Source organism: Rhinolophus sinicus, linkage group LG02, assembly GCF_036562045.2.
Source record: "Rhinolophus sinicus isolate RSC01 linkage group LG02, ASM3656204v1, whole genome shotgun sequence".
Taxonomy (NCBI): domain Eukaryota; kingdom Metazoa; phylum Chordata; class Mammalia; order Chiroptera; family Rhinolophidae; genus Rhinolophus; species Rhinolophus sinicus.
The window spans coordinates 76,569,936-76,596,049 of NC_133752.1; the positions used below are offsets into that span (position 1 = coordinate 76,569,936).

At 33.6% G+C, this 26,114-nt stretch overlaps 2 protein-coding genes across 5 annotated transcripts in view; one reads left to right on the forward strand and one right to left on the reverse strand.

Annotated features, from left to right (window-relative positions):
- The first annotated feature begins 628 nt into the window (after positions 1–628).
- On the forward strand, positions 629–19,722 carry GUF1 (GTP binding elongation factor GUF1). Of its 4 annotated transcripts, XM_019741007.2 has the most exons (17): positions 629–1,008; positions 2,625–2,736; positions 2,882–3,030; positions 3,305–3,385; positions 4,306–4,383; positions 5,206–5,289; positions 8,611–8,675; positions 9,192–9,395; positions 10,750–10,889; positions 12,057–12,180; positions 12,540–12,672; positions 13,550–13,693; positions 14,710–14,843; positions 15,888–15,989; positions 16,962–17,081; positions 18,586–18,622; positions 19,495–19,722. In XM_019741007.2, the coding sequence occupies exons 1-17, from the start codon at positions 844–846 to the stop codon at positions 19,630–19,632; spliced, it is 2,010 nt and encodes a 669-aa protein (XP_019596566.2). In that variant the 5' UTR covers positions 629–843; the 3' UTR covers positions 19,633–19,722. The 4 variants fall into 4 exon arrangements, with proteins under 4 accessions (XP_019596566.2, XP_019596568.2, XP_074180730.1 ...); XM_019741009.2 differs by lacking the exon at positions 18,586–18,622 and having other exon boundaries at positions 634–1,008; positions 19,495–19,670; XM_074324629.1 differs by lacking the exon at positions 15,888–15,989 and having other exon boundaries at positions 694–1,008.
- A 2,905-nt stretch (positions 19,723–22,627) lies between these two features.
- The window catches only part of GNPDA2 (glucosamine-6-phosphate deaminase 2), a 30,869-nt gene continuing 27,382 nt past the window's right edge, over positions 22,628–26,114 (reverse strand). Inside the window, exon 7 of the mRNA XM_019741011.2 lies at positions 22,628–23,327. Coding sequence (XP_019596570.1) covers positions 23,266–23,327 — 62 coding nt within the window. The 3' untranslated portion in view covers positions 22,628–23,265. The remainder of the gene's footprint in view (positions 23,328–26,114) is intronic.

Sequence of the window (26,114 nt, forward strand, 5' to 3'; positions counted from 1 at the left end):
TGCATTTCAAGGTAGCTGTTAATTTCATTCTCTAACAAAGGTGACAGCAGCAATTACTGGTGCATCGGGTACTGTCATAATTTATAGTCGTTCCAAGTACGAACTAGAAACAATACAATGGTGAACCCAACACAGCTGCTAGCTCTTGCCTCTGCACCAAACCCTGGATATTGCAGAAAACCCCAAGGGAGTTTGTGGCAGACAAACATGAGATGTGGCAGATAGGTCTCATTTTTCTCTTATTATACCCGACCTTACGTAACCAGGGCTCTGGTAAACATTTGCTGAAGTCGAAACATGAAAACGACGGAGATATTAGGGAGTTCAGGGTATAACTTTTTTCCACCTTCACTTCTGGCCAAAACTTTCCCAGGTTACATTGCAATCAATTTTACCTCCCGTTTCCTTTCAGGTGCGCTAAGATATTAGCGACATCACTGACCTGACAACATGGGGGATATATTCCGACTGCCAGATTCTAAAACAATTGCAATATTACTTTACCATCCGGTAAAATCCTAAATCCCAACGTTATGCTAATAACACCACGAACACAGCCTTGCTAGAGCTTCCCCTCACGTGACTTCCTTGCACGTTGGCGTGGAGGCACGTTGACGTCACCACGTCGTGCGACGTGGGTACCTCGGCGACCGGCACTGTGTTTCCGGTGTTCAGCTGGTTGGTGGGGGGTCTTGTTCATGGCACGTTTTCTTCTCCTCTTCCCCAAGTCTGGTTGAGTTCCCTTCGCCCGCGCCTAGCCCGGCGTCTTGGAGAAAACCGAGCGGTGGGCGATGGCGCCGTCGCGTCTGGGGATCCTCTCTTGACGTCTCCGCCGCCCGGGACATGTGGATTCTTGCGGGTCGGAGCTGGCGGCGCGGACGCGCGCTCGCGGCGTGGGTCACCGGGGCTGCGTGTCGTGTGCTGCCCACGCCTCGCCCCTCGCGGTGCCGCGGGGCTGCTGCCGACTCGAGGAATCTGGACAGGCTTTACAGCTCTGCAGAGAGCAAGGTGACTGCCCTTTCACATTAGCCACGAATTAAAACTTGGGAGGATGCACCTTGCGAATTTGGAAATGTGAAGGGCTTCCTGGGACTACCTGTGAACGCAGGTTGCGATTCTACGGTATAAAGGAAGCGTAGCTGAGAGCGCGGGCCCCTCTGTGATTTCTGAATTCACCGCTCCCCTGTGTGACCTTGGCCAAAGTCACCCCCTGAGTTTTCTAATTTGTAATGTCAATACCGTAACTAATAATTCATTGTTTATGCGAGGCACTGGTCTAAGCGCTTTGCATGTATGACTTTAATGCTCCTAAAATGCTGCTGAAGAAGCTGCTAGTATAATAACCTCTATTTTCCTTTGGCGTGTTAGCCATGTGACCCGGGCAAGCAAGCATGACTTTTCTGTGAATATTTCTTAATTTACTAAATGAGATACTAATAAAACCATCAAATGCCTATTTGTGAAGATTGCAGGATGGAAGACAGAAATTTTAGTCCAATGTCTAAAATATAAAGTTCTGGGTACTTGCCTTAACTTCATACTACTGTATTTTATGTCAGCCAAAGCAAACGTTTGGTTCTGACTATTCTCGTGGTTGGAGAAAGTGGGGTTTAGCAACTCTGAAAACTACACTATCTGATAACAACGAAGAGATACCAGTAGTAGTTTAGACAGAGTGAAGTAATTGCAGGTTATGAGTAATGAAAAAAATAAGACTACATGAAATGAATCAGTTTTGCCCTTTTCTAAAATGCCTATGGAATTTAAAATGAATTTATGTTGCAATTCAAAGTTCTTAAATATGGTGCTGTCCTGTTTTTTCTTTTTTTTTTTTAAATAGAATGATGGGAAAAAATCTACAGGGCAAGCATATGAAGTTTAGTTTTTTTGCAGAATTTCAGATACGTTTGCATCCTTATTGTCTGCCTTGTCTTGGAGCACTTATAAAAAGGGAAACTTAAAGCTCATGAGACTGTTGTATTTTTATTGTTATTTCAGGGACTTTTTTTCTTTTTTGCTGATTATAAAATACAGATTTTATTGGGGAAAATAAAATGGTTAGAGTTAAAAAAACTGACATTTTACATGAATACCAATTCAACTAAACACCAGGAGTATGTAAATTTTAAAGTATTTTTGAATTTGAAGTTAATAAATCTTTTTTTGCAGATACGATCTTTTTCTCTCTCTTTAGAGAAGTTTCGGAGTAACAGAATTGTATCTAATTTAAATTTTGAAGACTATTAGCGGCACAGATTTTTAAATAGACCTGACTGGTGATTAAATGTGTGATGAGGCAAATAATTTCTTCTTTTTCTTTCAGCTTTTCTGTAGCTTTTTTATAGAAATAGAAGTATTATTCCTCGTGATAGAAATATTATGAGGAACTTATATTAAGCTGAATGGTCACCTTTGACAGTGAAACTAATGTAGTCAATGAGTCATATTGTAATTCATTGCTCATAAGAATTTAGCCATACATGACTTTATTATCAGAGGAATAATGTAAACAATATAAATGCTATAAATGAAATTGTTCAAAGAATACTAATAATTCTTTAATACTTGTTTCATCTTATGCAAAATTTATAGTCATAAACGTAATATTTCTCACCCTTTTCCAGGAAAAAATTGACATGTCTAGATTCCCTGTTGAAAATATTAGAAATTTTGGTATCATTGCACATGTGGATCACGGCAAAAGTACTTTAGCTGACAGGCTCCTGGAATTAACAGGTATTTTCATTTTATGTTATATACTTAATTGATGGCAATGAGTAATTGATAATTTTATCATGCTTTTTTAAAATTTGGTTTTAATTTTATATACAGTATTGTTTCTTTTATTAAAGCCCTTAGAAATATGCTTTTATGTTTATAGGGACAATTGATAAAACAAAGAATAATAAGCAAGTTCTTGATAAATTGCAAGTGGAACGAGAAAGAGGAATCACTGTTAAAGCACAGACAGCATCTCTCTTCTATAATTGTGAAGGAAAGCAGTACCTTTTAAATCTCATTGATACACCGGTAAGTTTAGTATTAATTTTGTCTCCATTGTTAAAGTCAGCCTTGTACTAATAGAGAAAACAAATCCTTGTTTAGTTTTTGAACTGAACGTTAAACATGTAACTTTACTTTTTGTTTTCTCATTGTTCTTTGGGTAAATTGTTTCACAAGTGTGGGCTAAACAAAAGAAACCTATTAACTTTTTATCAAGTGGAGTCAATAGATTTGCCATAATGCCCCTCCCTAAAAATATTATAGCTAACATTAAGAGGTATCAATATTTTTTGTTTCTCAGGGCCATGTTGATTTTAGTTATGAAGTATCCAGGTCACTGTCTGCTTGTCAGGGTGTTCTACTTGTGGTCGATGCAAATGAGGTAGGTACTTTAAATTTTATATGATGTGACATGCTATTTGGTTGTTTCAAGAGGTTTTCTTTAAAATATGTTTTGGAAATAGAATTTTTCTATGTTTGAAAAAATTAAGATTTATTGTATTGCTTAATCACAACCATATGCTTTGGTCCTTCTTGTTAATTTGAAGTTTTATTAAACTAAAGCATTTTGTGACATTGACTAGTTCATCTTTTAAAATATTTAAGCTGATCAGAGGAATTCTTCTATTTTTTGTTGAAGTGTGTCATATTATACATATATTGTACAAAAAAACAATTTTTAGCAGTTCTTAAAGTGAGTTTTTCATGTCAATTTTTAGCAGAACTTGAAAAAATATTTTTGAGGTCATTTTGGATGATTTAAGGTAATAATATGAGAAGTGTTAGGTTGAAAGAAACATGTCAGTAACATCATTTTCTTTTGTGGTATAAACATAACAATAAAAATATATTTAGCAGATGACTATGTAAGATCTATGCTATCCTGTTTAAAATACACCTTTGATATTTTCAGTTTCTCACAAATTCTTCATTCAAAACCCAAGGATTTTTTTGTTGTATTAAACCTTCCCTGATTTTTGTCAGGGAAAGTTAGTCTCTTCCTTATATACATAGTACTAGGCTTTGTAATCTGCATCACATGACTGTATCCTTTAGGAGGCTTTAATGAACTTGAGGATTTATGTTTCACCCTTGTGTGTCTAATGTCTAATACAGTTCCCTCCAACAAATGCCTTCTGAACTGAAAAGAATTTTTCAGGGAATAATCCAAATACAAGGAAGTAAAGTACCATCATCTGCCTTAGACTTTTGCTTTTGAAGATGTGTGGAAGTCTTGAATTGTAAGTTTTGTGATAGATGATAAAATGAGCATTTCAATATCTTTTGTCTTGATATTTCTAGGGTATTCAAGCCCAAACTGTAGCAAATTTCTTTCTTGCCTTCGAAGCACAGTTGTTGGTAATTCCAGTTATAAACAAGGTAATTACAATGAGACAGTGGTACTATTTATTACTTTACTTTCTAAAAGTAAATTTAGTTTTTGAATATCAAGTATACTATTTTTTTTATATGTGGGATTTTCAACTATTTATTAAATATATTGGTGGGATTTATTTCTTTGAATTGCACGTGATAGAATTGTAGCTCAAACTCCTATACCCTTGCATATAATTGAGAAGATAGTTTCCCTGAATTACAAGGAGAGATGGAGGGCTGTTTCTGTAGGAAAGGTATACATGCAAAGCAGCTAAAATATGTATATTACACTAAACTATATATAGGAAAAGAAAAGGAGCTTCTGATCTAGGAGGAAACAACAAAATACATGAACTATAACAGTTAATTGCTAAACTAAGCACTGTGAATAAACCTTAACTTTTATACTTAAAATTAATAAATTAAAAATCTTAATTTAAAAATCTGTATTGTATTCAGTTATCTTTTTTATACTGGATTTAAGGAAACAAGGTTGACCATAGGTAAGACAGTTTGTTCTATTATATCTGACTTATGAAATCAGTTTAATATGGTGTTAATTGATAAATTGTTACAGAACTCTTCTGCCTTGAGTAGCTAACTGCCTACATTTTGTGCATGCTCTGCTGTCTGCCCTCTGTTTTTCAGTGGCCATGCTTATTAAAATTGCATTGCCTATATCTAGATTAATACTTTTAAAAGAAAATCAGAGGGGTCAGTTAGGTTAAAAGCAGGTATGCTTTTAACTGTTTCCAAATACTGTTAATTAATACACAATATATTTTGCTTTTATTAAATTAAGACATAATGAATTCTTTTTTTAAGATAGATCTGAAGAATGCTGATCCTGCAAGGGTTGAAAAACAAATTGAAAAGATGTTTGATATTCCAAGTGATGAATGTATTAAGGTAAAACACCTTTTTATGAAGACTTGATTATACTTTTGAAAATATAGTTGTCCTAAATGAAATTTCATAGTATTTGATAGCCCATGTTATATATTATTTTTATAGTTTTACAGAGTCTTTTTTACTATTATTTCACTTGATCCTCACCAAAAGTCCTTATTACATGGTTAGGACAGGCAGATAGAAGTCATTCTTGTGATACAGTTGAAAGAGATTTTGTCACTTTCTTAAGTTTCCAGGTCTAGACAGCTGATGTGCCAGGACTAAAATGTTGGTCTTTTGCAACGTACTGCGGTATATTTCATGTGCCATTTTGCCTCTGTGGAAATACTCTCTTTGAAGAGCAGGTTCAAACTAATTTCAAGATGCTTCTACGTATTCTTGGAATTGACAAGAACTTTTTAATAAAGGGCTAGCCAGAGAATTATATTTGACTTTTTAAATTTACCTTTCAAATGCCGGTTTGGGTGTTAAATAGCCACAGCCAAATTGTGCTGTGCTACTGCTTGTATAGTATGTATGTCAGTGCAGCGATATGTTTAGCTTCCACTTTCAATCCTGTTTGATTTTTGAAAAAGCAAGTTTCAAGTGATGAGTGTTTTTTGTTTGTTTGTTTAACCTTAACACAGTAGATTACATGTAACTTGGTAATAACTGAAAAAGCAATTTTTTTCTTGAATGCGCACACACAGAATGTAATGGTTTTTATTATGGAGCATCCGGGACCTGAGGCCATCCAGGAATCATGGTTTCATAACTTGGATTATGTTATATTAAAGCGTAATTAACTATTCTGATTTTAATACGTCTGTATACAGTTCATTCAGATACCTATTTGGTATGTGCCAAGTAGGGGGGCAGCAGTAAACAGGACAGCCAAGACCCCTGTCTCATTGTGTTTATTATATTCTGCGTAGTGAAGCAGTCATTAAATAAGTAAAGAAGTAAGCATAGTGATTATTGAATAAAACAGAGGTTGTCAAGGAAAGTCATTCAACAAATTGTATTGTTCCAGGTGAAATACCACAGTTAACATTGGAAAACTTATTTTTTCTCAGAGCTACTGTGATGCAGAATAACTTAGGGAAGGAAGCTTCTTTGATGAACTAAGACCTGAAAAAATGTAGAGTTGGGAGAAATGCATTCTAGGAAGAGGAAAGACCAAGTGAAAGGCTTGGCATGTTTGGCGAGGATTGGCATGTTTAAGGGACAGAAAGGAGGCAAGTTAGATGAGATAGGGGTAGGCGGGGATCACGTCATGCTGGGACTCTTGCTGTGCTAAGGAGTTTGAAAATTATTCTAAGATAATGAAAATATTTTAAAGCAAAAGAGGAAATGAACTGATCATTTAGGTTGCCTCATAGAGAATGGATTGGAGAAGAGGAAGAAGAGATGGGGAAACCAGCTTGCAGTAGTAACCCAGTGGCAAAATGGTAACGAAGTACGTGATGATAATGTTGGAGAAGTGGGCAAATTTGATGTACATTTAGTAGATATGATAGAGTTGCTAGTGAGTTACAGGTAAGGAAATGAAATAAAGGGAAGAATAATGAAGTTTTGGGTTTCAGCAACTAATTGAATATTGGTATTATACCTGGGGAGAAACAGATATGGGGGGATATAAAAAGCTGTATTTCGGACATAGTGTGTTTGAAATGTCTGTTACACATCCAAATAGATACATTGCAAAAGTGTACAATTCAGGCTTTCATGGAGAGCTGGGTCAGAGATAGATATTTAGGAGTCATTAGCATGTGTGTGGTGTTGAGGCCATGGAAATGGATGCAGTTTCCAGGGGGAGTGTAGGTAGAGAAGAGATCCTGGAAGTCAGACTACATATTGCCAGTTTTTAGGGAGTTACAGTAAGGATTAGGATTAGAGAGTAGGATTCAGAATAGAAGTGTGGAAGGAATGAGTTGTCAGAGAAGTGGGAATACTCACATTGTAAAAGGAGAAGGCAAAGAGATGGGTAAAGATGCAGATGGGTCTGTATATTTGGATAAGGGAGTTTTTGATGTTTTCTTAAATGAAATGGCAGGCAAAGTTACCAACTGAGAGTGAATTGGCTGGAGGGGAAAATGTGGGTTGAAGGAAAGTAGTGTGAATTATCTTACTGAGTGGCAATGTGAATTTGTGAGGGAAGGAATGCATCCTGGGACTGCCAGGGCATGTTAACTCCATAATGAGATCTGTGGTCATGAATTCACAAGAAACTAGCCAGACCAGTTATTTGATTTTGTTGTTAAGCTGCTCTGGTTACAAGCATAGGAAAGGCATATAGTTGGATGCAGTCACAGCTGAGGTTTTTCCATCTGCTTATGAAAGAGGGAGAATAGAAAGTGGTTGAACAGTGATTGTAAATAGTGTTTCTTGGAGTCTCAGTTGGGAAAGGAGAGGGCAGAGGACTAATGGATAATGAAAAAAAGTAGTCTAATTCAATGGGTTAGAGGTTGTGATCTTAAAGGGTTGTTCCAAACATGGTATTAGAGTCTAGAGCAGTGGTTCTCATTAGGGGTGAGTTTTGCCTCTCAGGAAGCATTTGGCAATGTCTGGAGACATTTTGTTGTTGTTGCCGCACTAGGGGTGGGTGCTAGTGGCATCTTATGGATAGATTAGTTTTCATGGATGCTGTTAAACGTTCTACAGTGGATAGAACAGCCTCCAAAATAGAGTTATCCAGCCCAAATTGTCCTTATTGTTGAGATGAGAAACTGATATAGAGGGAGTTTGAAGGATAAGAGGTGGAGTTCACGGAGTGGGTTTTGAAATCAAGATTTCAGAGACAGTCCATTTACTGGTGGTGACAAAGATCAGTCATGCACATGTGTATTGAGTCTTTTGGCTTGATTTTTCAGTGTGAACAATAATAATAATATGCCTTATAATTACCTGTATGCCATCTGCATATACTGTCGAATTCTGTCTACACAACAACTTTGAGATTTAGAAAGAATATGAAGAATCACTTCATTTATCAGATGAACTTTAATCGTAAAGAAATATATATGGATCAAAGTCACATTTCATGCAGAGTCATGACTGTTGCCTAGAATTTTTGAGCTCTCAGTCCACTGCTCTTTCAGCACCATAATTGGAATGCTCTTGTAATTTAATCCAAGAACTGTAGAATCACCTAACTGTACTGGTAGGACATTTGTCAATATACTATATGCTTTGTGCTTCTTTTTACTATGTTCTTAAAATCGATAACGGTTAGAAATCTTTTATTTTTCTTCCTGATCATAAAGCTCTGTCACCAGGATAGAAGAAAAGTATAGTTTTAAGATTAAACATTCGTTTTTTTCATGTATATGTTTTTAGATTTCTGCTAAACTTGGAACAAACGTTGAAAGTGTTCTTCAGGCAATCATTGAAAGAATACCCCCGTAAGTATTTTGTTATTTTTCTAGTGTTTGTTTATCTTTAATAGTATAAAGACCATCAATTTAATTTGTTATTTTAGCTTAGTTGATACGGGAATTATACTCTTGTGGTCAATGAGAATAAATTTTTACATTTATTTTTAGTAATATATAGAAGGCAAATACAGTACAGAAAAAGGAAAGAACAAGGATGATAGGAGATCTCGTCTTAACAATCATTGTAAGGAGACTTGACTACATTGGCAGTTGTGGTTATTTGCTTTAATATCGAACAATATATTTCATCAGTTTCATAAGTAATTTTAAAATAGTCATTTACTTAAAATTCGAGGTTAAATTTAAACTAGTATAAACATTGGCATTTTACCTTATTTTATAGAAAGATCCTTTTACTTTGGCTGTCAGTTATCAATCTTAAGTACTAGAATAAATTAAGCATAATATTTGAGTTAATAAAAGGCATTTTATTAAGGTTTTAATCTACTATGTGTGTGTTTACTTTTTACTCATTTCTAATAGTCCTAAAGTACATCGCAAAAACCCCCTGAGAGCTTTGGTATTTGACTCCACCTTTGACCAGTATAGGGGTGTGATAGCCAATGTAGCGTTATTTGATGGAATGGTTTCCAAAGGAGATAAAATTGTATCTGCACATACTCAAAAGACATATGAAGTTAATGAAGTAGGAGTTCTGAATCCTAATGAGCAGCCAACTCTTAAACTGTAAGTAATCCACGTTAGTAATTAAAATACAGTTGTATGTGTTTCTGTCTCATCCTCTATCAACTTGGTATACTTAGAATGATTCCAATTTGGTAACTCAAAAACACCATACCTGATTATTTAATGCAACTCTGTAGTGAATGCTCTTTGGGGAGGAATCTTGTGTGTAAAGGACAGTAGAAATTTGATACACTTTTTATTCCTTTTGACTAGTGATAACTAATTTTATGATCTGGTGCAGATTTGATTCTATATTGAGGTATTAATGAGAAAGTGAGATTGTTCCCTCACTCATACTTACTATATCAGGTATTTTGACATTTAGGTTTTTTTTATAATTAGATCTTTTACCGTAAAAGTAGTGAAGAAAAATTTATAATTTTCTTTACTGTGGAATTCATGGTAAAACTTTAAATAACTAGAATTTATGGCATGTGGGGTTAGCAAGGCAGTGTACACTGGAAAAATTGTGTTCTGAGTTCATTTATAAATATAATATTTAATTGAGCATTCTGTCAGTACTCCAGGTACTAATGAGATAAATCACCTTGGGCACATAGTTGGAGCTTTCTCTCATCTGTAAAAATTAAGGTATTAAACTAGTTACTATGGGTCACACTCAATAGTTTATTGTTGTATGTCTAAAACTAGCACATTTTGCTCCGTACATTTTTTTATTTTAATTGAGAGTCAGACTATTTAATGTTACTCGAATATTTCTAAAGTCTGTCTGTATTCTGCCATATAGATCATATATTGAGCATTACTGCATTTCCAATTAAGATTCTTGTACCTTATCCTAAATGTGAGTTTGTTATCATGTAGGAAATTTTCTTTAAAAAACAACACTAAGTTAAATCTCTGAAATTTTGGGATTTGCTCTTTTCCTACAAGAGGAATATCAAATAGATGTCTGATTTGCTGAGAGTTCACATATTTGTGCTTGGGTAAAAGTTTATCTTTTTTTTCTTTTTTAAAGCACATTTGTAACACAATTCACTAATAAAATAGTGCTTTGCACTATGAGAATTGTTTTGTGTTTCTGTACTTACCAGTTGCACTATGTTTACCTTATGTTTTAGAAGCTGTTGTTTAATACGCAAAGGTGGGTAGTCATGAAAAAGGCCTTAGGCCTGTTGTGTTGCAGAGGTCCTTGCTAATAGGTTTTTGAGGCATGGTATGTTTGTTCTTTTGCTGATAATCCTTGAAGTTGAGAATTGATATGTAGCACTTACTTTCAGTTTCATGAGGTTTTGTTTGGAAAGTGATCATTTCCTGGAAAGGTAGAGCTTATTGTGAGTATGCGCTTGAAACATTAAAGCAGTAAATATTTCCATATAATAATTTTATTTAGATATGCAGGACAGGTGGGCTATCTGATTGCTGGGATGAAAGATGTCACTGAAGCCCAAATAGGAGATACATTATATTTACATAAACAACCAGTGGAGCCCTTGCCTGGGTTTAAATCAGCGAAACCAATGGTATTTGCAGGTGAGGAGCTCATAGATTCAAAGGATGACGGCCAATTTATTCTGTAAATTGAAATAAAAATTACTAGAAGTACTCATTTTAAATAATTAAATATCAGCTAATTCCAGGCTACTCTGTTTCTTTGTTTTTTTTGTGTGCTATTTACATACTAGCTAATTTCATATGTATAGTAAAACTTTTTGTGGGAGATAATTTCCTAAATTTGTTTACAGCTTCTTAAGAAATAAGTTCTTAAGAAACAAGCTCTTTGATATATGGAAGAGCATAGTAATATGAATTTCCTACTTGTTTTCCTAGAGAGTAGGTCATTATATTTGAAATATTTTTCTAATTAGCATGTTTTTTTATTACCGTGTACCTTCCCTTGGCTAGCCTTTCTTTAATATTATATTGTACTAGTGTAGACGTGGCAGAGAATAGTGTCACTTGACGTATGCATAACTTCATAACCTTTTACTACTGTGTGGAATTACAGACATTTGAAAAAGATTGAAGGTCATCAAGTTACTCTGTGCTAAGTGTCCACCTAGCCCTTCTTTTTCTCTTTTTTGTATTTCTCATTGGGAATTAAGAACTTTGTTTACCCCCACATTTAGGCAAAATCAGTCATTTAGATTTTAGAGGACTTGAGAGGTAAGGACTTGAGATGTCAGATGAAAGATAATCCGATGAATCAGTAACTTTGTAGTTTTTGTCAGTGAATTGAAAAAAGCAAAATTTATCTTTGGCTTTAATGGATAATCTGCCTTAGAGAATTAACAGTTCAGTGTAGTTCTCATTTCTACTTCTGTTTTTTATCTGCTAATGGAGTTTCATTTGTGGTTGTGGAATGTCTTCCATTTTCATTTCTTGAAATAAACAATGTAGTTTTCTAGGCCTTATTACCATGGTTCTTTTTTGTTTTCCCTATATAATTGTAAAATCATAAAAACATCACTTGGAATATGAATCCAATTGTAAATTCATTAAGGCTATGGAACTTGCAAGATATTTTGAAGTCAGTGTAATGTGATCATAGTTTTTTAAGCAAACCAGTATTTTGGTGAATGAAATACAAGAAAGACATTTAAAAGCTAAATGATTAATTTTGATCTTGGAAGCAATATATTTAGTTTGCTATGTAAGAAGCTTTTCACATGTGATAATAAGAAATCATTGTGTCCTCAGGAATGTACCCTGTAGATCAATCTGAATATAATAACCTGAAGAGTGCTATTGAAAAACTGACTTTAAATGATTCCAGTGTGACGGTTCACCGGGATAGTAGCCTTGCCCTAGGTGCCGGCTGGAGGTAAGATTCATTTACATTAAGGGTCCCATTTTTTTTTTTTTTTTTGAAAAGTAGTTTAAATGGTTTGTTGTTCTTGAACATTTCTGAAGGTAAGTTCATATTAATGTAAAGTGCAATAAAACAATGTCTTCCTCTTTCACATTGTGGATCCATATTCTGTAGGTATTTTTTTTAGTGATTTTAAACAGAATCCCAATGGAACATTTAAATCTTATTTAATGAAATTATGCTAGCATTTCATTATGATGTGAAATGTTTGAACGACTCTTGATTCCACCCCTTCTCTCACAAAGTGTCATCAAAGAAAATAGAGCCTTATGGGACATAAACATTTTACAGTTTGGCTTTTTCTTTCTCAGGTTGGGATTTCTTGGACTTTTGCATATGGAAGTTTTTAACCAGCGACTAGAACAAGAATATAATGCTTCTGTTATTTTGACAACCCCTACTGTTCCATATAAAGCTGTTCTTTCATCAGCAAAATTGATAAAGGTACTGTTGTGAACCACGATACAAGGGAAAACTAAATGTGTATGTGTGTGTGTGTGTGTATGCAGAAGGCAAGAGAAACTTGTGTACCATTAACTGACTAGATGTTAAATCTCAATGTTTCTTGATTAATAGCAATAAAAATTGAATTATCTTATGATTACTGATGAAGCTTTGTGAGAACTATTATACAAACAATTTTAACTTGATAAAATCTCCACGTTATGAATACTAGTATGATACTGAGAGTAAAAATCAGAATTAGTAATAAAAAGCACTGTTCTAAATCCAGCACAAAGATAAAGAATACATTTTTGGTTACAAAGAGTTTATCTTATAAAACACAGCATTCATTTCTACCTGGCGGTAGGAAATTTTAGCTTTCAGGTTAATGACCTGGACAATATTGTATTCCATCTAAGTGGCAATCTATTCATTTTAAACAAATATTAGCTTCGGTATCTGTATTTTCCAACAAAATTAACTTTGGAAACTGATTATAATGCCTCATAAGGGGCAGATTAAAATGTGTTCTTACATAATACTTTTCTAAATGGTACATGAAATATGTTTAGTAAATGTCAATAACTAGAATATATTACTAATTAATAATTATTAATATCAAATGATTATAATTGGAGGTTTTTTAATCTAAAGCATGTTAAGATAATATTCTAACCTTTAGGACTTCTGTTTTTATTAATTCCGACAAATTCAATAACAAATTCTAACATACTGTATTTTAAAAGCAAATTTTAAAACATGTAACAATTAAGATTTTAACTGACACACCAAGCTATATAGAAGAAATAAACCTCTAAGTCAGTCCCTTAAAACAAACAAAAAAAAGATTTTAACTACTGGTTTTTCTTATTTTTAGGAATACAGAGAAAAGGAAATTACAATCATCAATCCTGCACAATTCCCTGATAAGTCAAAAGTAACAGAATATTTGGAGCCAGTTGTTTTGGGCACAATTATCACACCAAATGAATATACTGGAAAAATAATGATGCTTTGCCAGGTATAAATATAATACAATTTAATATAAAAGTAAATTTTAGTCCTCTCAAGCAGTGATTCCCTGCTCAGGTTTTGAAAGATTTCTCTCTGTGGAGCACACTAAATTTATAAGAAATTTTCATAAAGACCTGTACATACATACATAGGTATGTGTGTTTGTGGGGTGGGGGGGGCAGGAGTTGGGGGGTGGCTGTGTGTGTGTGTGTGTATATATATATATAGAGAGAAATACACTTCAAAAATTATTTTTTATTTTAAATAAAAATAGTGCCAGAATTTTGATCATCTCTGTTACTGAATTGATATTTTAACTCAAAGGAAAGAAATTGGATGCTTATTTATCTTGAGTAGCTAAAAGTATAATTTCTTTTAGCTTTTTTGAGTACTTGATATTGAATATAGTTTCAAAGATAATAGTAATACTTGAAAGACCTGATTGGACGATGTTTTCCATTTTGCTTTAGTTCTTGTCACATTGTAATAAATTATTTATTCTAAAAATTGGGTATGATCATAGTCTTCAAAAAATACCTATTTGAACTACCGTGACATACTCATATATTGGAAAGAGCTCTCAAGTGGTGACTAGTGGACTTGAATTTTAATTCTGTTATCACAAACTAGATTATAACTTTGGTCAGTCACTTAATTTCCCTGTACCTAAGTTTCTTTATTTGTAAAACAAGAAATTAGAACTTTGACTTTATCTGTAGTTACATTTGACTTGTTATTAAGTAAAATACTGTATAATTCAAAATCATAAAATTGTTAAAAGACAAAGGATTAAAAACTTTCAGTAGTAAGTATACTGTAATTGAAATACGAAATGGTCCTCCCTGTATTATAAATATTCCTTGCAAATTTTTACTAGGTCACTAAAGAAATATTCTTTCGTTTTGCCAACTCTTTATTAGTATTTGTAAGGAAATTTGTGAATTGGTAATTGACATTTGTCTATATTTGTTTTAAATCATTTGAATAGGTTATCATTAAACACCTTTTTTCTGCCCTTTTTAGGCTCGAAGAGCAATTCAGAAGAATATGGTATTTATTGATCAAAATAGAGTTATGCTTAAATATCTCTTTCCTTTGAATGAAATTGTGGTGGATTTTTATGATTCTTTGAAATCCCTGTCTTCCGGATATGCTAGGTAAAAATTTAATGGGAAATTCAGATACTTGGACAATTTTATTGAAATACTGACCAGCAGGATATCTTGTCTCTCTTTGTATTTTGCATAGTACTTAACATGGTATCTTTCATACAGTAAATGTTTAATGATGTTTGAAGAAAGAAAGAATTGTAGGAACACTTTAAGAGTTAATCTGATTTTACAGAGTATTAGTATCACTTTGTGACCTTCTTGTTTAAAACCTTTAGAAACCAAACATATTTGCAACTCTAGGCACCAGCTTGTTTTAAAATTAAGACAATAGGGAAATATATATGTTCTTGTCCATAATTGTAAAGACATGTAAACATAACAGAAATTTTCTCTCATTAGACTTCAGTTTTGCAAGTTAAACCTGTCTGTTTTGATTAGCATTGTAAGCTTTTACCATGTTGTTAATGTTTAACAGCTGACACTAAGTACTTATGTGTGCTATGGGAGGCTGTTTTAAACACTTTTTATGTACTAGGTAATATTCTAGTGCTTTACATTTATCAACACATTTCATCCTCAGAATAGCCCTATGAAGGTTCAAACTGAAGAGCCATATCTGAAATCCAAAACCTCATTTATTAATGTATGTTTGTCAATGTCATAGCATTGATTTAATTGGAAATAGAAAACTAAAAGAAATCCAACTTAGGAATCTGAGAATGACCTGTTAGTATATACTGTTGTCTACAGCCAGCCAGCTGCTAGGAGGGAATGCTGGGAAGAAGGTGACATTTGCCTTCAGTGATCCGTTTTTCTGAACTGGCTTACCAGTTTATTTTCCTTCCCCCTGTAGGACATACTTCTCTTGCTTTTGCCTTTCTCCTTCTCAATGTAAAAAGATGATGCAGTTTGTCCCTTACTGTGGTCATTTAGATCCATTCATCTGAAATATGTATGTAACATTTTGATGGAAAGTTAAATGTTTTGGAGGAGGTATAGGGAGTAGAATAGAGATGTTTTGAAAAGAAAAAAAAAAATTAATCTCTTAGGCAGTATAATGTTTACCTGTTGGACATTTTCCCTTGTTAGTTTTGATTACGAAGATGCAGGCTACCAGACGGCAGAACTTGTAAAAATGGATATTCTACTGAATGGAAATACTGTAGAGGAGCTAGTAACTGTTGTACACAAGTAAGTTGAATAGAAACTAATCATGGAATGTGAAAGCAACCACTTTTGACATTTTTTATTTTTCCCCTAAAAGTGTCTTTATTTGTAAAAAGTCAAAGGGGCCTCTGGGGGAGAGGCAGGCTGGCTTCTCAGGAGTCAGGAGTATTTGGGCAGATGCGCTTGGCAGGAGGCAGCGGGGGACACCTCCAAGTGACATGTTTTTCTTTAATTATTGGTTACTCATTTTTATTTGACATCTACATTTTGAAAAACTTAAAGGTAATTAAATTTCCCAGTACTAGTTTCCCTTCCATTCTTTTTCCATGTTTCTCTTTCCAAACTGTTAAAATATAAAGAGAGAAGTACGATAGTTAGATTAATGTCATGGGAAGAACTGTTTCCCTTACCAGGTAAGACAAAGTAAAAGAAAATGTTTGTAAAATTTTATTATGAATGTAGACTTGAGAACAAAAAGTTTTTCATCATCATAAAGTATTATAATAACGAAAAATGAAATTTCCTACCTGTTCAAGAAATAGCAGATGAGTTAAAATTATGGAGCACTCATATCTATTATTTTAAGCCATTATAGCTATATTGTAGAGTAATATTTACTGATATAAAAAAAAATACCTGTTAAAGAGATAGAAAACGTATATGTGTGTGTGTGTGTATAAACACACTATAATCCAAAGTATAAAAAAACATATATATGTAGTAAAATAACTGGAAGGATATATGTTTAACAAACATTCTAAAATGTTCAACAGTGGTTTTCTATGGGTGAGCGGTAGGACACAAGAATGGTTTATATTTAATGTATGTTTTTCCAATCAGGAAAGTCGTATGATTCAGAAAGTGATATTTATGATAAACAAGTTCCATTTGAATCTCCTTAAAGAATCACCTTTATATTGATTATGCATATGGGCTAGAGGCTGCTTAAACATTTTTATTTAGTATATGCAAATAATTGCATTTTCTCTGATTCAGAGACAAAGCATACTCTATTGGCAAAGCCATATGTGAACGTCTGAAGGATTCTCTTCCTAGGCAGCTGTTTGAGATAGCAATTCAAGCTTCTATTGGAAGTAAAATCATTGCAAGAGAAACGTGAGTTGAAATTCATTTTTGTTTGGGTTGGTTTTAGGAATGATATACCTGGAAAATGAAATATTGAAAAATTTAACTTAACATTGGCCTAAACTTTATTACTACTTGTAAAAACACTAATCCGACTCTTAATTCCACTAATTTAAGTGATGACTGTTTTAATTGTAACAGTTTGGGTGATAATATTTATGATTTTTAATCAAATGTGTATGGGTTTGAAGAAAAAGGTTTTATGGTTTTATCACTTCAAGTAGATTGTAAGCTAATAGGAATTGAAACTAAAAAGGTTTTGGAGATATTCTTCCAAAAGATAAAACTAAGTTATGATTTTTACTTGAAGCATTTAATATCACTTCCTCAGAGCTAGTCAGGTTGGAAATCAGAAAGGTGAGAGAGAAATGCTAGCTAGCTAGCTTCATGTTAAGCTTTTGCATTCTACATTAAGGACCTCACATGTGATAGAGCCATGGAAGATAGGCTAATTTGTGTAGGAAACTGCTTTTTCACGATACATGATATATAAATCAGAACATTGAATAAGGCGCTCTACTAGCAAGAGTAAGTGCAGGAAGTGTCTTGCAGCATTTCCTGTTTCCTTTCCTTGATAGTCTTAATACTTTTGGGAAGTCATGTGTCTCCTCAGTTGGAAATTGCTCTTCAATTCTAGTTTAACCCAAACCTATTGTATCAGTGGTGGTGAAATACAACCATCATTTTTGTATGGTCTTGGAATAAATTTTATGCCTATATTTGTAATGAATTTAATATTCTAACACCATTTTACTTTAGAGTTAGTTATTTTGTGTTTCATGAGTACCCAGAGGTTAGGCAGAGTGGAGTTGATAACCTGGGAATATCCTGAAAAGTGCAATTTAAAACAGCAAACATAATTGTGTTGAGGTATAAAATACCGTAAAGAAAAAAACAGTTTATATCATCTTATGGAATGCATAGAAATGGAGCTATTTTAAATTATCCTCCAAAATTCTCAGAAACATAGAAATAGATTAATTTGTAACTGCTTGGATGGATATATTAAAATTATTTAGTTTACCCTGAAGTGGGTTTTATAAAAGTAATATATTATTTTTTATATTCCTAGTCACTCTTGACTGACATTAGATGGCATTATGAATTAATGTTTTGGAACTACTAGTAGTAGTAATAGCAGTAGTAGTAATAATAGTAGTAAAATGATCTTATATAATTCTTGTAATCACGGTCACAACATGCTTGAATTTGGCCTCATCAAGACTTCCCACAAACTTTGACCTTTTTTATTCTTAGTAAAATATATGTTGATATTCATGTTGAATTCATTTTCTATTTTATCCCAAATATACGAAAATCAAATACAAGAGTATTTGAGCTATCTGTTTATGGCATGTTTACATGTGTCTAACACAATCATTCAAATCTTTAATAAAGGGGAAACCTTGAAAATAAAATACTTTTAAACAGTGTAATGAAATTACGTACTTACACAAAGTTTTCTCTTTTACAGTGTGAAAGCCTATAGGAAAAATGTTTTGGCAAAATGTGTATGTATCTACCTGTAGTCTACTTTGTAATATATCTATTTTATGTGTTTAAAATCAAAGGGGGTATAAATATTGGTTTCCATTGTTGGTTTTTATAATACTGTATTTCATCTCCAAGTTTTGGTTTTTTTTTTAATAGCTAAATTTCAGCTTGACTATGATAGCATATTCATACATTTTGAGCATGTTCTTAAATATTTTTTCATTTATAAAAATTTCCTGTTTGTAATAGTATCAAAGAAAGTATTTTATAACATGAACAGGATAACACATTTTGTTGATCTAATTTATATGGAAAGATTATTGGGAAGAGTATGGGAATTGAAATCCACCTCCTACATTGCCTTGCCAAGTTTGTTGTCGCATCTATTAAAAAAATTATTAATTTAGTTATTAGAATTAAATGATACTTTTCCTAAATCCTTTGCAAAGGTACTGGTATATTTTTGCCTATGTGAGTTTCTGTATTAGTTATAGCTATATAATCCAGAACTTCTTGAGCCACTAAGGAGATTGATAATTCTTCCTTGACAGGCGTAATATAATCCTGGGTTTTCTTGGGGATATTCACCTCCAACCAAAAACACATACAGATAGATAGATAGATAGATAGATGGATAGATGGATAGATTGGATAGATTGGATAGATTGGATAGATTGGATAGATTAGATTAGATTAGATAGATCCTTTATCATTGTTTAAGGCAGTAAAATTAGGTTCTGTTAGGAAGGGGATTAGAGAGGTGTCTTTGCAGGTGTATAACTCATGGTTAATAGTTGCAATGTTGTAATTATATTGATGTGTCTGTGTGATTGCATGCTTATTTTTCAATGTAGTGATTTGGACATCCAATTTTTAAAATATTTTTCAGTATGGTGGTGATATTACCCGAAAAATGAAACTTTTGAAGAGACAAGCAGAAGGAAAGAAAAAAATGAGGAAAGTTGGCAATGTTGAAGTTCCAAAAGATGCTTTTATAAAAGTTCTGAAGACACAATCTGATAAATAATTGGTGGGAAAATACAAGGAACTTTTATAAATTAAAAATTGTGTACCCTTTAGTCTTTTTTAGAAAGTTATGTTGACAACAGAATGGAAATTATAAAATGTGCTTTTTGCTTTCAGGGTTTTCAGATTTAAACAACCTATTGGCTTTCTTTGAAAGGTAGTGTGTGGATAAGAGCTTGAATTCTGAAGCCATATTGCCTGGTTTCAAATTTCCTTTCCACTACTTAACAGCAAGGTAAATTACCCTCTCTTTGTCTATTTACTTTTTAGTAAAATCAGTATTATATTACTACCTCCATAGATTGTTGTGAATAAATGAGATAATATGTTTTAAATACTTAGAAGAGTGTATAACACATAGTAAGTTCTTACTAAATCTTAACTTTTTGTTTACATGCATATTTTTTTGACACTAAAAGCTCCCTATACTTAAGATGCTATCTAGTTCAAGCCCAAGATAAAATATTTTCAAAATCACCTTAAGTATCAGTTTGTTGTTAGCTGGTTAAATGTAGATGACATATACGAGTCAGTTATTAAGTAGTCAAATGACGTACTGTCTAGACATGTGCTCTAGTTTTTTATCAAATTTTTGTAAATGTTAGTTTGAAACTAGATGGTTTACATATGCATTTAAGTTATGGGTAGGGGCTGTCTTATTTCTGATAATTAAAATGCATTTGTGCAGAGTGACAGGTGTTTGGTATTAGTAGCAGCTATTATTAATGACAGTTTAATAATTACTGTATAGATTTCTTAATTGAGGAGACTGAGCTTTAGAGTAGTTAAGTGACTTACTTGAGGTCACACAGCCAGTAAATGGCTGTCTTACCGCAAAGCATGTACTCTTAACTCCCATGTCAGGGAATAAACTAGAGGGCACATTGTGTTACAGTAAGATGAAATACAGTTGACCTTTGAACAACACGGGGGTAGGGGCACTGACCACCCGCTTCAATTTAAGTTGGCCCTTTGCATATGCATATTCCCAGCTGCCTGTGACTATTGAACAATGCCAGGTTGAACTGAGAGGGTCACTTGAACTACACAGGCTAATTGAAAAATATCCACTTACTAGTGGACCAGCCCAGTTCAAACTTGTGTTGTTCAAGGGTCAACTGTAATTTAGCCTTTGATTTTTGTTGTCTACCTTGACTGAATTAAATGAGGTAAATGTCTTTTAGGGATAAGACTATCAATGGTGAATTTTATACTAAGGTTATTATATCATGAGGTAATTTTAATTATAACTTAAGATAGTGGGGACTTACTTAAAATTGTATATAGGGGTTAAGTAAATAACTTGTGATTTAGTCCTAGGTAATTCAGCTGAGATAGCTTCCCCATCCCTTTTGATGTAATAAAATATATGAAATATGAGCTTCATGACAATAGTATTTTGGAAAATGGCACTACATTTGAAACTAGAAAAGCATTTAAATACATTTTCTAAAACAAAATGTTCTGTTCTACCATGATTGCCAAGGAAAAGTTACAAGTTGACACCTGGCACATAGCATGCGCCATGTGTCTATTATTTAGTATTTGTGCCTTATTAGTATGCTTGCAACTTGGCCACATTAATTCTCTTCCTTTTACCTCTGACTCTTTAAGAAATAGTTTTATTGATGGTAATAATGGTACAAAAAAGTATTTTTCAAGTTTTTTAGCATAAGCTTAGATTTTTTTCGCTTGGTCATGCTCAGATGACTTTCATGATTTATTGAGTTTAATCTGTGACTGAGCTCTGTAGACATTCCCTCATTCAATCGATATACAGCATCGGGGTACAGGTCTATTACCATCCTGTCTTATAGGGGAAGAAGCTCAAACTGTTTTGCCCAACATCATAGCTATTGACAGAGCCTAGAGTTTTTTCCTCCAAACCCCACTTCTTAGCCATACTTTGCCTCTTATGGAAGGATCTTCAGTAGGCGTCTTAGTTCTTTCTCTCTGAAGCAGCAACTTAGCGCCTGAGTTAGGCAGCTAGAGTGGCCAGAAAGGAGTTTGCTGAGGAGCTCGAGTACATGGACCTAAAACTAGCCTCTTTAACATCAAGGACAGTAATGGAAATATCGTTTAGACTGTTTCAGCTAGCACATTTACAGCACAGTAATTACTGGTTAACTGCATCAAAAAAAAGATATCTAACTTTTTTACCATGATACTATATGACCTAAGGTAACTACATTAGTTTGCAGTAACCAATACATTTATTACTAGGTGTGACTGGAATATTTTACTGAATCACTTGTCATTTAAAAGCCATTTATAACACTGAAGGCTATTACACTTTCATTATCTGGAATTAAAGCAGCATATTTTATTCTAACAGTTTTATTTATTTTTATTGAACTTCTATTTTCTATTTAAATTTTTTAAGGAACTTAACTGTAAATGCATTTCAATCACAAGGCAATTATGCACTATATAAGTAATGGTTCTTTAAGATAAAAAAATATGCAGAGGAAACAGGAGTATTTTTTACTCCCCAGCAGCAAGACTAAGAAATTACAGACCCAGTCATTGCCTTTTAACTTAAATCGCCTAATTGCATAATGGCAGCAAACAAAAAGTTAAATGCAGACTCACAGCCACCTAATTGTTGGATTCTCTCAGACGCATGTATTCAATTCCACTTCTGGAAATAAAATTTAGATAACTTATATTTGTTTATTATAAGCTTTATTTGAGTTAAAGATAGAAAACAATATACTTTTATTTGCAGTTTAATGATGCAAGTTCTTACGGCAATCTAAAATAGTTTACAATAATTACTTTTATATATATATACTTCATTATATTATCCTTTTAGACATATATATAAGGAATAAAGCTAATCATTTATGAAGTTTAACAATAATCAGAAAATTTTCTTCAAAAGAATTTCCTTAAGTGTGTTGCTAGGTTTAACTCATAATTGCCAAATGCTTACATTAGAAGCATGAACCCAAGTCATTAAATAAAAACAAAAGCACATTTGTTTAAAAAAAAAAAAAAAAAAGTGCAGAAAAAGGTGCACAAAAATCATGCACTTATACATACTTTCCAAAGGGACATATATGTACTTTTAGGCACTGTCATCTCTTCAGATTTTCTGTATCAGCAATATATAGCAGGACTTTTGATGTCCAGATGCTACTATCGGAAGAAGACTAAGGCAACCATGTGCATAAAGCTTGTGTAATGTGCAGAAAATATAAAGATAGCATTTCAAAAGGTTTGCAGTGGTAGTTGTTTGATACCTGAAAGGCATGGAGCGTCTTCATGGGATTAACAAATAAAAATCTAAAAATGCCAGTGGAGTCACATGAATGTACTTGATGTACAGTCTTCACCTTTAGAATGACTTTTTAAATTTTTAAACAGACCAGCATTTCATTTCTGTGCTGTTTTATAGTGGTTATGTGGGTTCTATACTTTATAATAAAAAACATCTGTGAGAGCCAACTACTTCTCCTAAACCCTAGTGTGAAGTGGACACGTTCTAAATATGGAATGTTTAACATACGGATACTTGACTTCAAAAATGACAATCTTCAAAAATCCCCCATGTTTTATCATATTGCATAGCTGACAATTCATCTACTTATAAAAGTGTTCTGTTCATTCAGGCAGAATTTTGCTCCAATCTTCATTTTCCTTCTTTCATACTGTATAGTGGATCCACAAGTTTATTGTGCACATGCATTAAACCTTAAAGAAAAAAAGCACAGTTCTAGTTGTATTTTAAATTTTGAACTATATTTCATTTACTTTAGAAAACAAAAGATTTTATAAGATGCAGTAAGTATATTGGTTCCCATCTGATACAAAATAGTTTATTTAAAAAATTCAAATAGCAATGTTTCAGAATGTTTAAACTGTAAAGTGATATTTAACTAGTAAATTTAACTAGTAAATACCAGTTTACAATTTATGAATCTGTAGATCTAGAATGTGTACAGGTGCTTTGGGAGTAACTGGAAGTAGAAGCAGTTCTTGTCTTCAGAGCTTCAGTATGACAAAAGAACAAATTTTAATATTAATATATTTTAATTACATCTAAACGTTGAGTTTGAACTTCTGGCAGACTCCATGGAGGGGCTCAGAACTGTTGTTACACTAGGATAGCCTTGTGGGATATTTGGTCCCATTCAAAACATCCATGGATATATCTGGTCCACAAAAAGGTCCTTGAAATTTGGTCCTATCAAAAATGTCCATACTGGGTTCATATAACCCAGACGGTGATACTTTTGGTTTATAGGATTAATACATAAAAAATACTATCAAAGGATCTTTTGGCATGGACCAAATGTGCACGGACCCTAGGACAGCTTTAGTTCTCCAATATATTACTATATCCATTCATCTGGCAAATTATTTTCCATTATTTTGACATGGCTATTTACAGTAGGGGTTGGTTACAAGCAGCACCAAGGGAGGTTTACTAAAACAGTACAGAAGAGAACCTATATTAAATAATCATTTCCAAGTAGATTTAAATTTCATCTTGTAACTTGTATGCTTATAAATTTTACTTATTAAAGCTTCAAGGGAAATATCTTCAACTTATGTTTTAATACGTACGTACTATATTTCTTTGGGAGGAGGAAGAAAGATTGTCCCAATTAATGAACTAAAGATTTTATATTTTAGACATAAAATTAAAGAAATGAGTTAAATTTTCCAGGTTAAGAACATAGTAGCTGGGGAAAGGTACTCACATAATGTGGCTCAGGAGATGGGGTTATGGGATTGGGGAGACAGGGTTAATGAGTAGATGTTCCTTATGAGGAAGGCTGCAAAAGCACTCTAAAATCTAAACGGTGAGGAAGACCAGCTTTTGATAAATAAGCTAAGACAGGGACATACAAAGATCACTGAAGTGTCCAGGTAATAGGAGAAAAAAAACAGAAGCGGAAGAGTCTTAAAAGGCGAAGAGAGAGAAAATTCATCAGTGCATCTGAAAGTGAGGGAATACTACCGCTAAGTACTCAGCAGGCCTACTTAAGTGTGTAATCAACACCTCAAATTTAACAAGGTCCAGACCGATTTGTTCCCTTCCAAACCATTTCTTTAAAAACCTTGGTATACGGCGTTACCTTTCAATGCGCTGCTAAAGCCAGACAACTAAAAACCAGTTGATTTTTTTCTTTCCTTTTTAAATTCAGCAGCAAGACCAGCTGGCACTACAGATGTGCCTTGACTTACCATGGGGTTATGTTTCAGTAAACTCATGTTGAAAATATTGTAGGTTGAAAATGCACCTATACTATATACTGTAGAGTATCGGCTGTTTACCGTCCTTATGGTATGGCTGCCTGGGAGCTGTGGCTCCCTGCCGGTGCCCAGCATCGCAAGACAGTATTGCACTGCATATGGGTAGCCCAGGAAAAGATCAAAATTCAAAACACGGTTTCTACTGAATGCTTGTTGCTTTTGCACCATTATAAATTAAAAAAAAAAAAATCCTAAGTTAAACCTCTGTAAGTCAGGGACGGTCTGTACTTTCAAAATACATCCCCAACTAGCCCCAGTTCTTCATCTCCATGGCTACCACCCTAGCTGAAGTAAATGTCATCACTAATCTATTTCCAGTTCCTTACTTTCATTAATTTCCCTGCCCTATAATACAATTTCCGCACAGCAGACAACCTAATTTTTTAAAACAGAAACTTGATGATACTATTTCCCTACTGAAAGTTCTCCAGGTGCTCTGGTCACTTAGAAAATAATTTAGTTTTATTCTGTTTTCTTTGTTTATCCTTCTGATCTCATGTCCTTTGATTTCCCCCCTTTTATGCTGTACTCAATACTATTTTGTTGCTGTTATCTCAGAAAAGCTAAGCTTGGTTCCAGTGCAGGATCTTTACACTTGCTGTTTGATTCAGCCTGGAATCTCTTCTGCCTGATCAAAGCATGACTCCTTTTTGTTCATTACGTCTCAGCCCAATGTCACCTGAAAATGAATTAACTGCTTCACTTTCTTTAAAGCAGGTTTGACTCTTAGAAAATGTGATTTTTTTTTACCATGTCTCCAACTAGAAATGTCCAGAACCTTTTATATGCAGTGCTCTAAGTCCTGGGTCTATAAAGGTTATGGCACATAGTGGGAACTCAGTAAACATTTATTTTAAAAAGTCTGAAGGTTCGGTGAGACGGTGGTATCTAGTAGGTTTTTTTAAATTTAAAAACAATCTAGAACATATATTGATAAAAAGAAGGCAGTAGAAAGGGAGAGAATGGAGACACGCAGAAAGATTGTGTAGTTCATGGCCCTTAAGTTTGGACAGAAAAGGATCAAAGGCATTGGCAAAGTGGCCAGACCTTAAAGGAAAGGATGCTTGAGGATTAGGGTAAATTTAGAATCTTAGAAGTAAGACTGGAAAGACAGAGGTTAAACCTTCCATGCAGCTGGAGGGAATGAAGGGTCAGAAAGTTAAAGTGAATGGGAAAAGTTTGAAAACTTGGGAGCAAGTAACCCAGGAAATAAAAGGA

Excerpts from the sequence above, each read along its gene's own strand:
- GUF1 (XM_019741007.2), top strand. The coding sequence starts at position 844 with ATGTGGATTCTTGCGGGTCGGAGCTGGCGGCGCGGACGCGCGCTCGCG. Across the intron at positions 12,181-12,539 it reads GCCCTAGGTGCCGGCTGGAG|GTTGGGATTTCTTGGACTTT; the intron begins GTAAGATTCATT and ends TTTCTTTCTCAG. Across the intron at positions 18,623-19,494 it reads AAAATGTTTTGGCAAAATGT|TATGGTGGTGATATTACCCG; the intron begins GTATGTATCTAC and ends AATATTTTTCAG.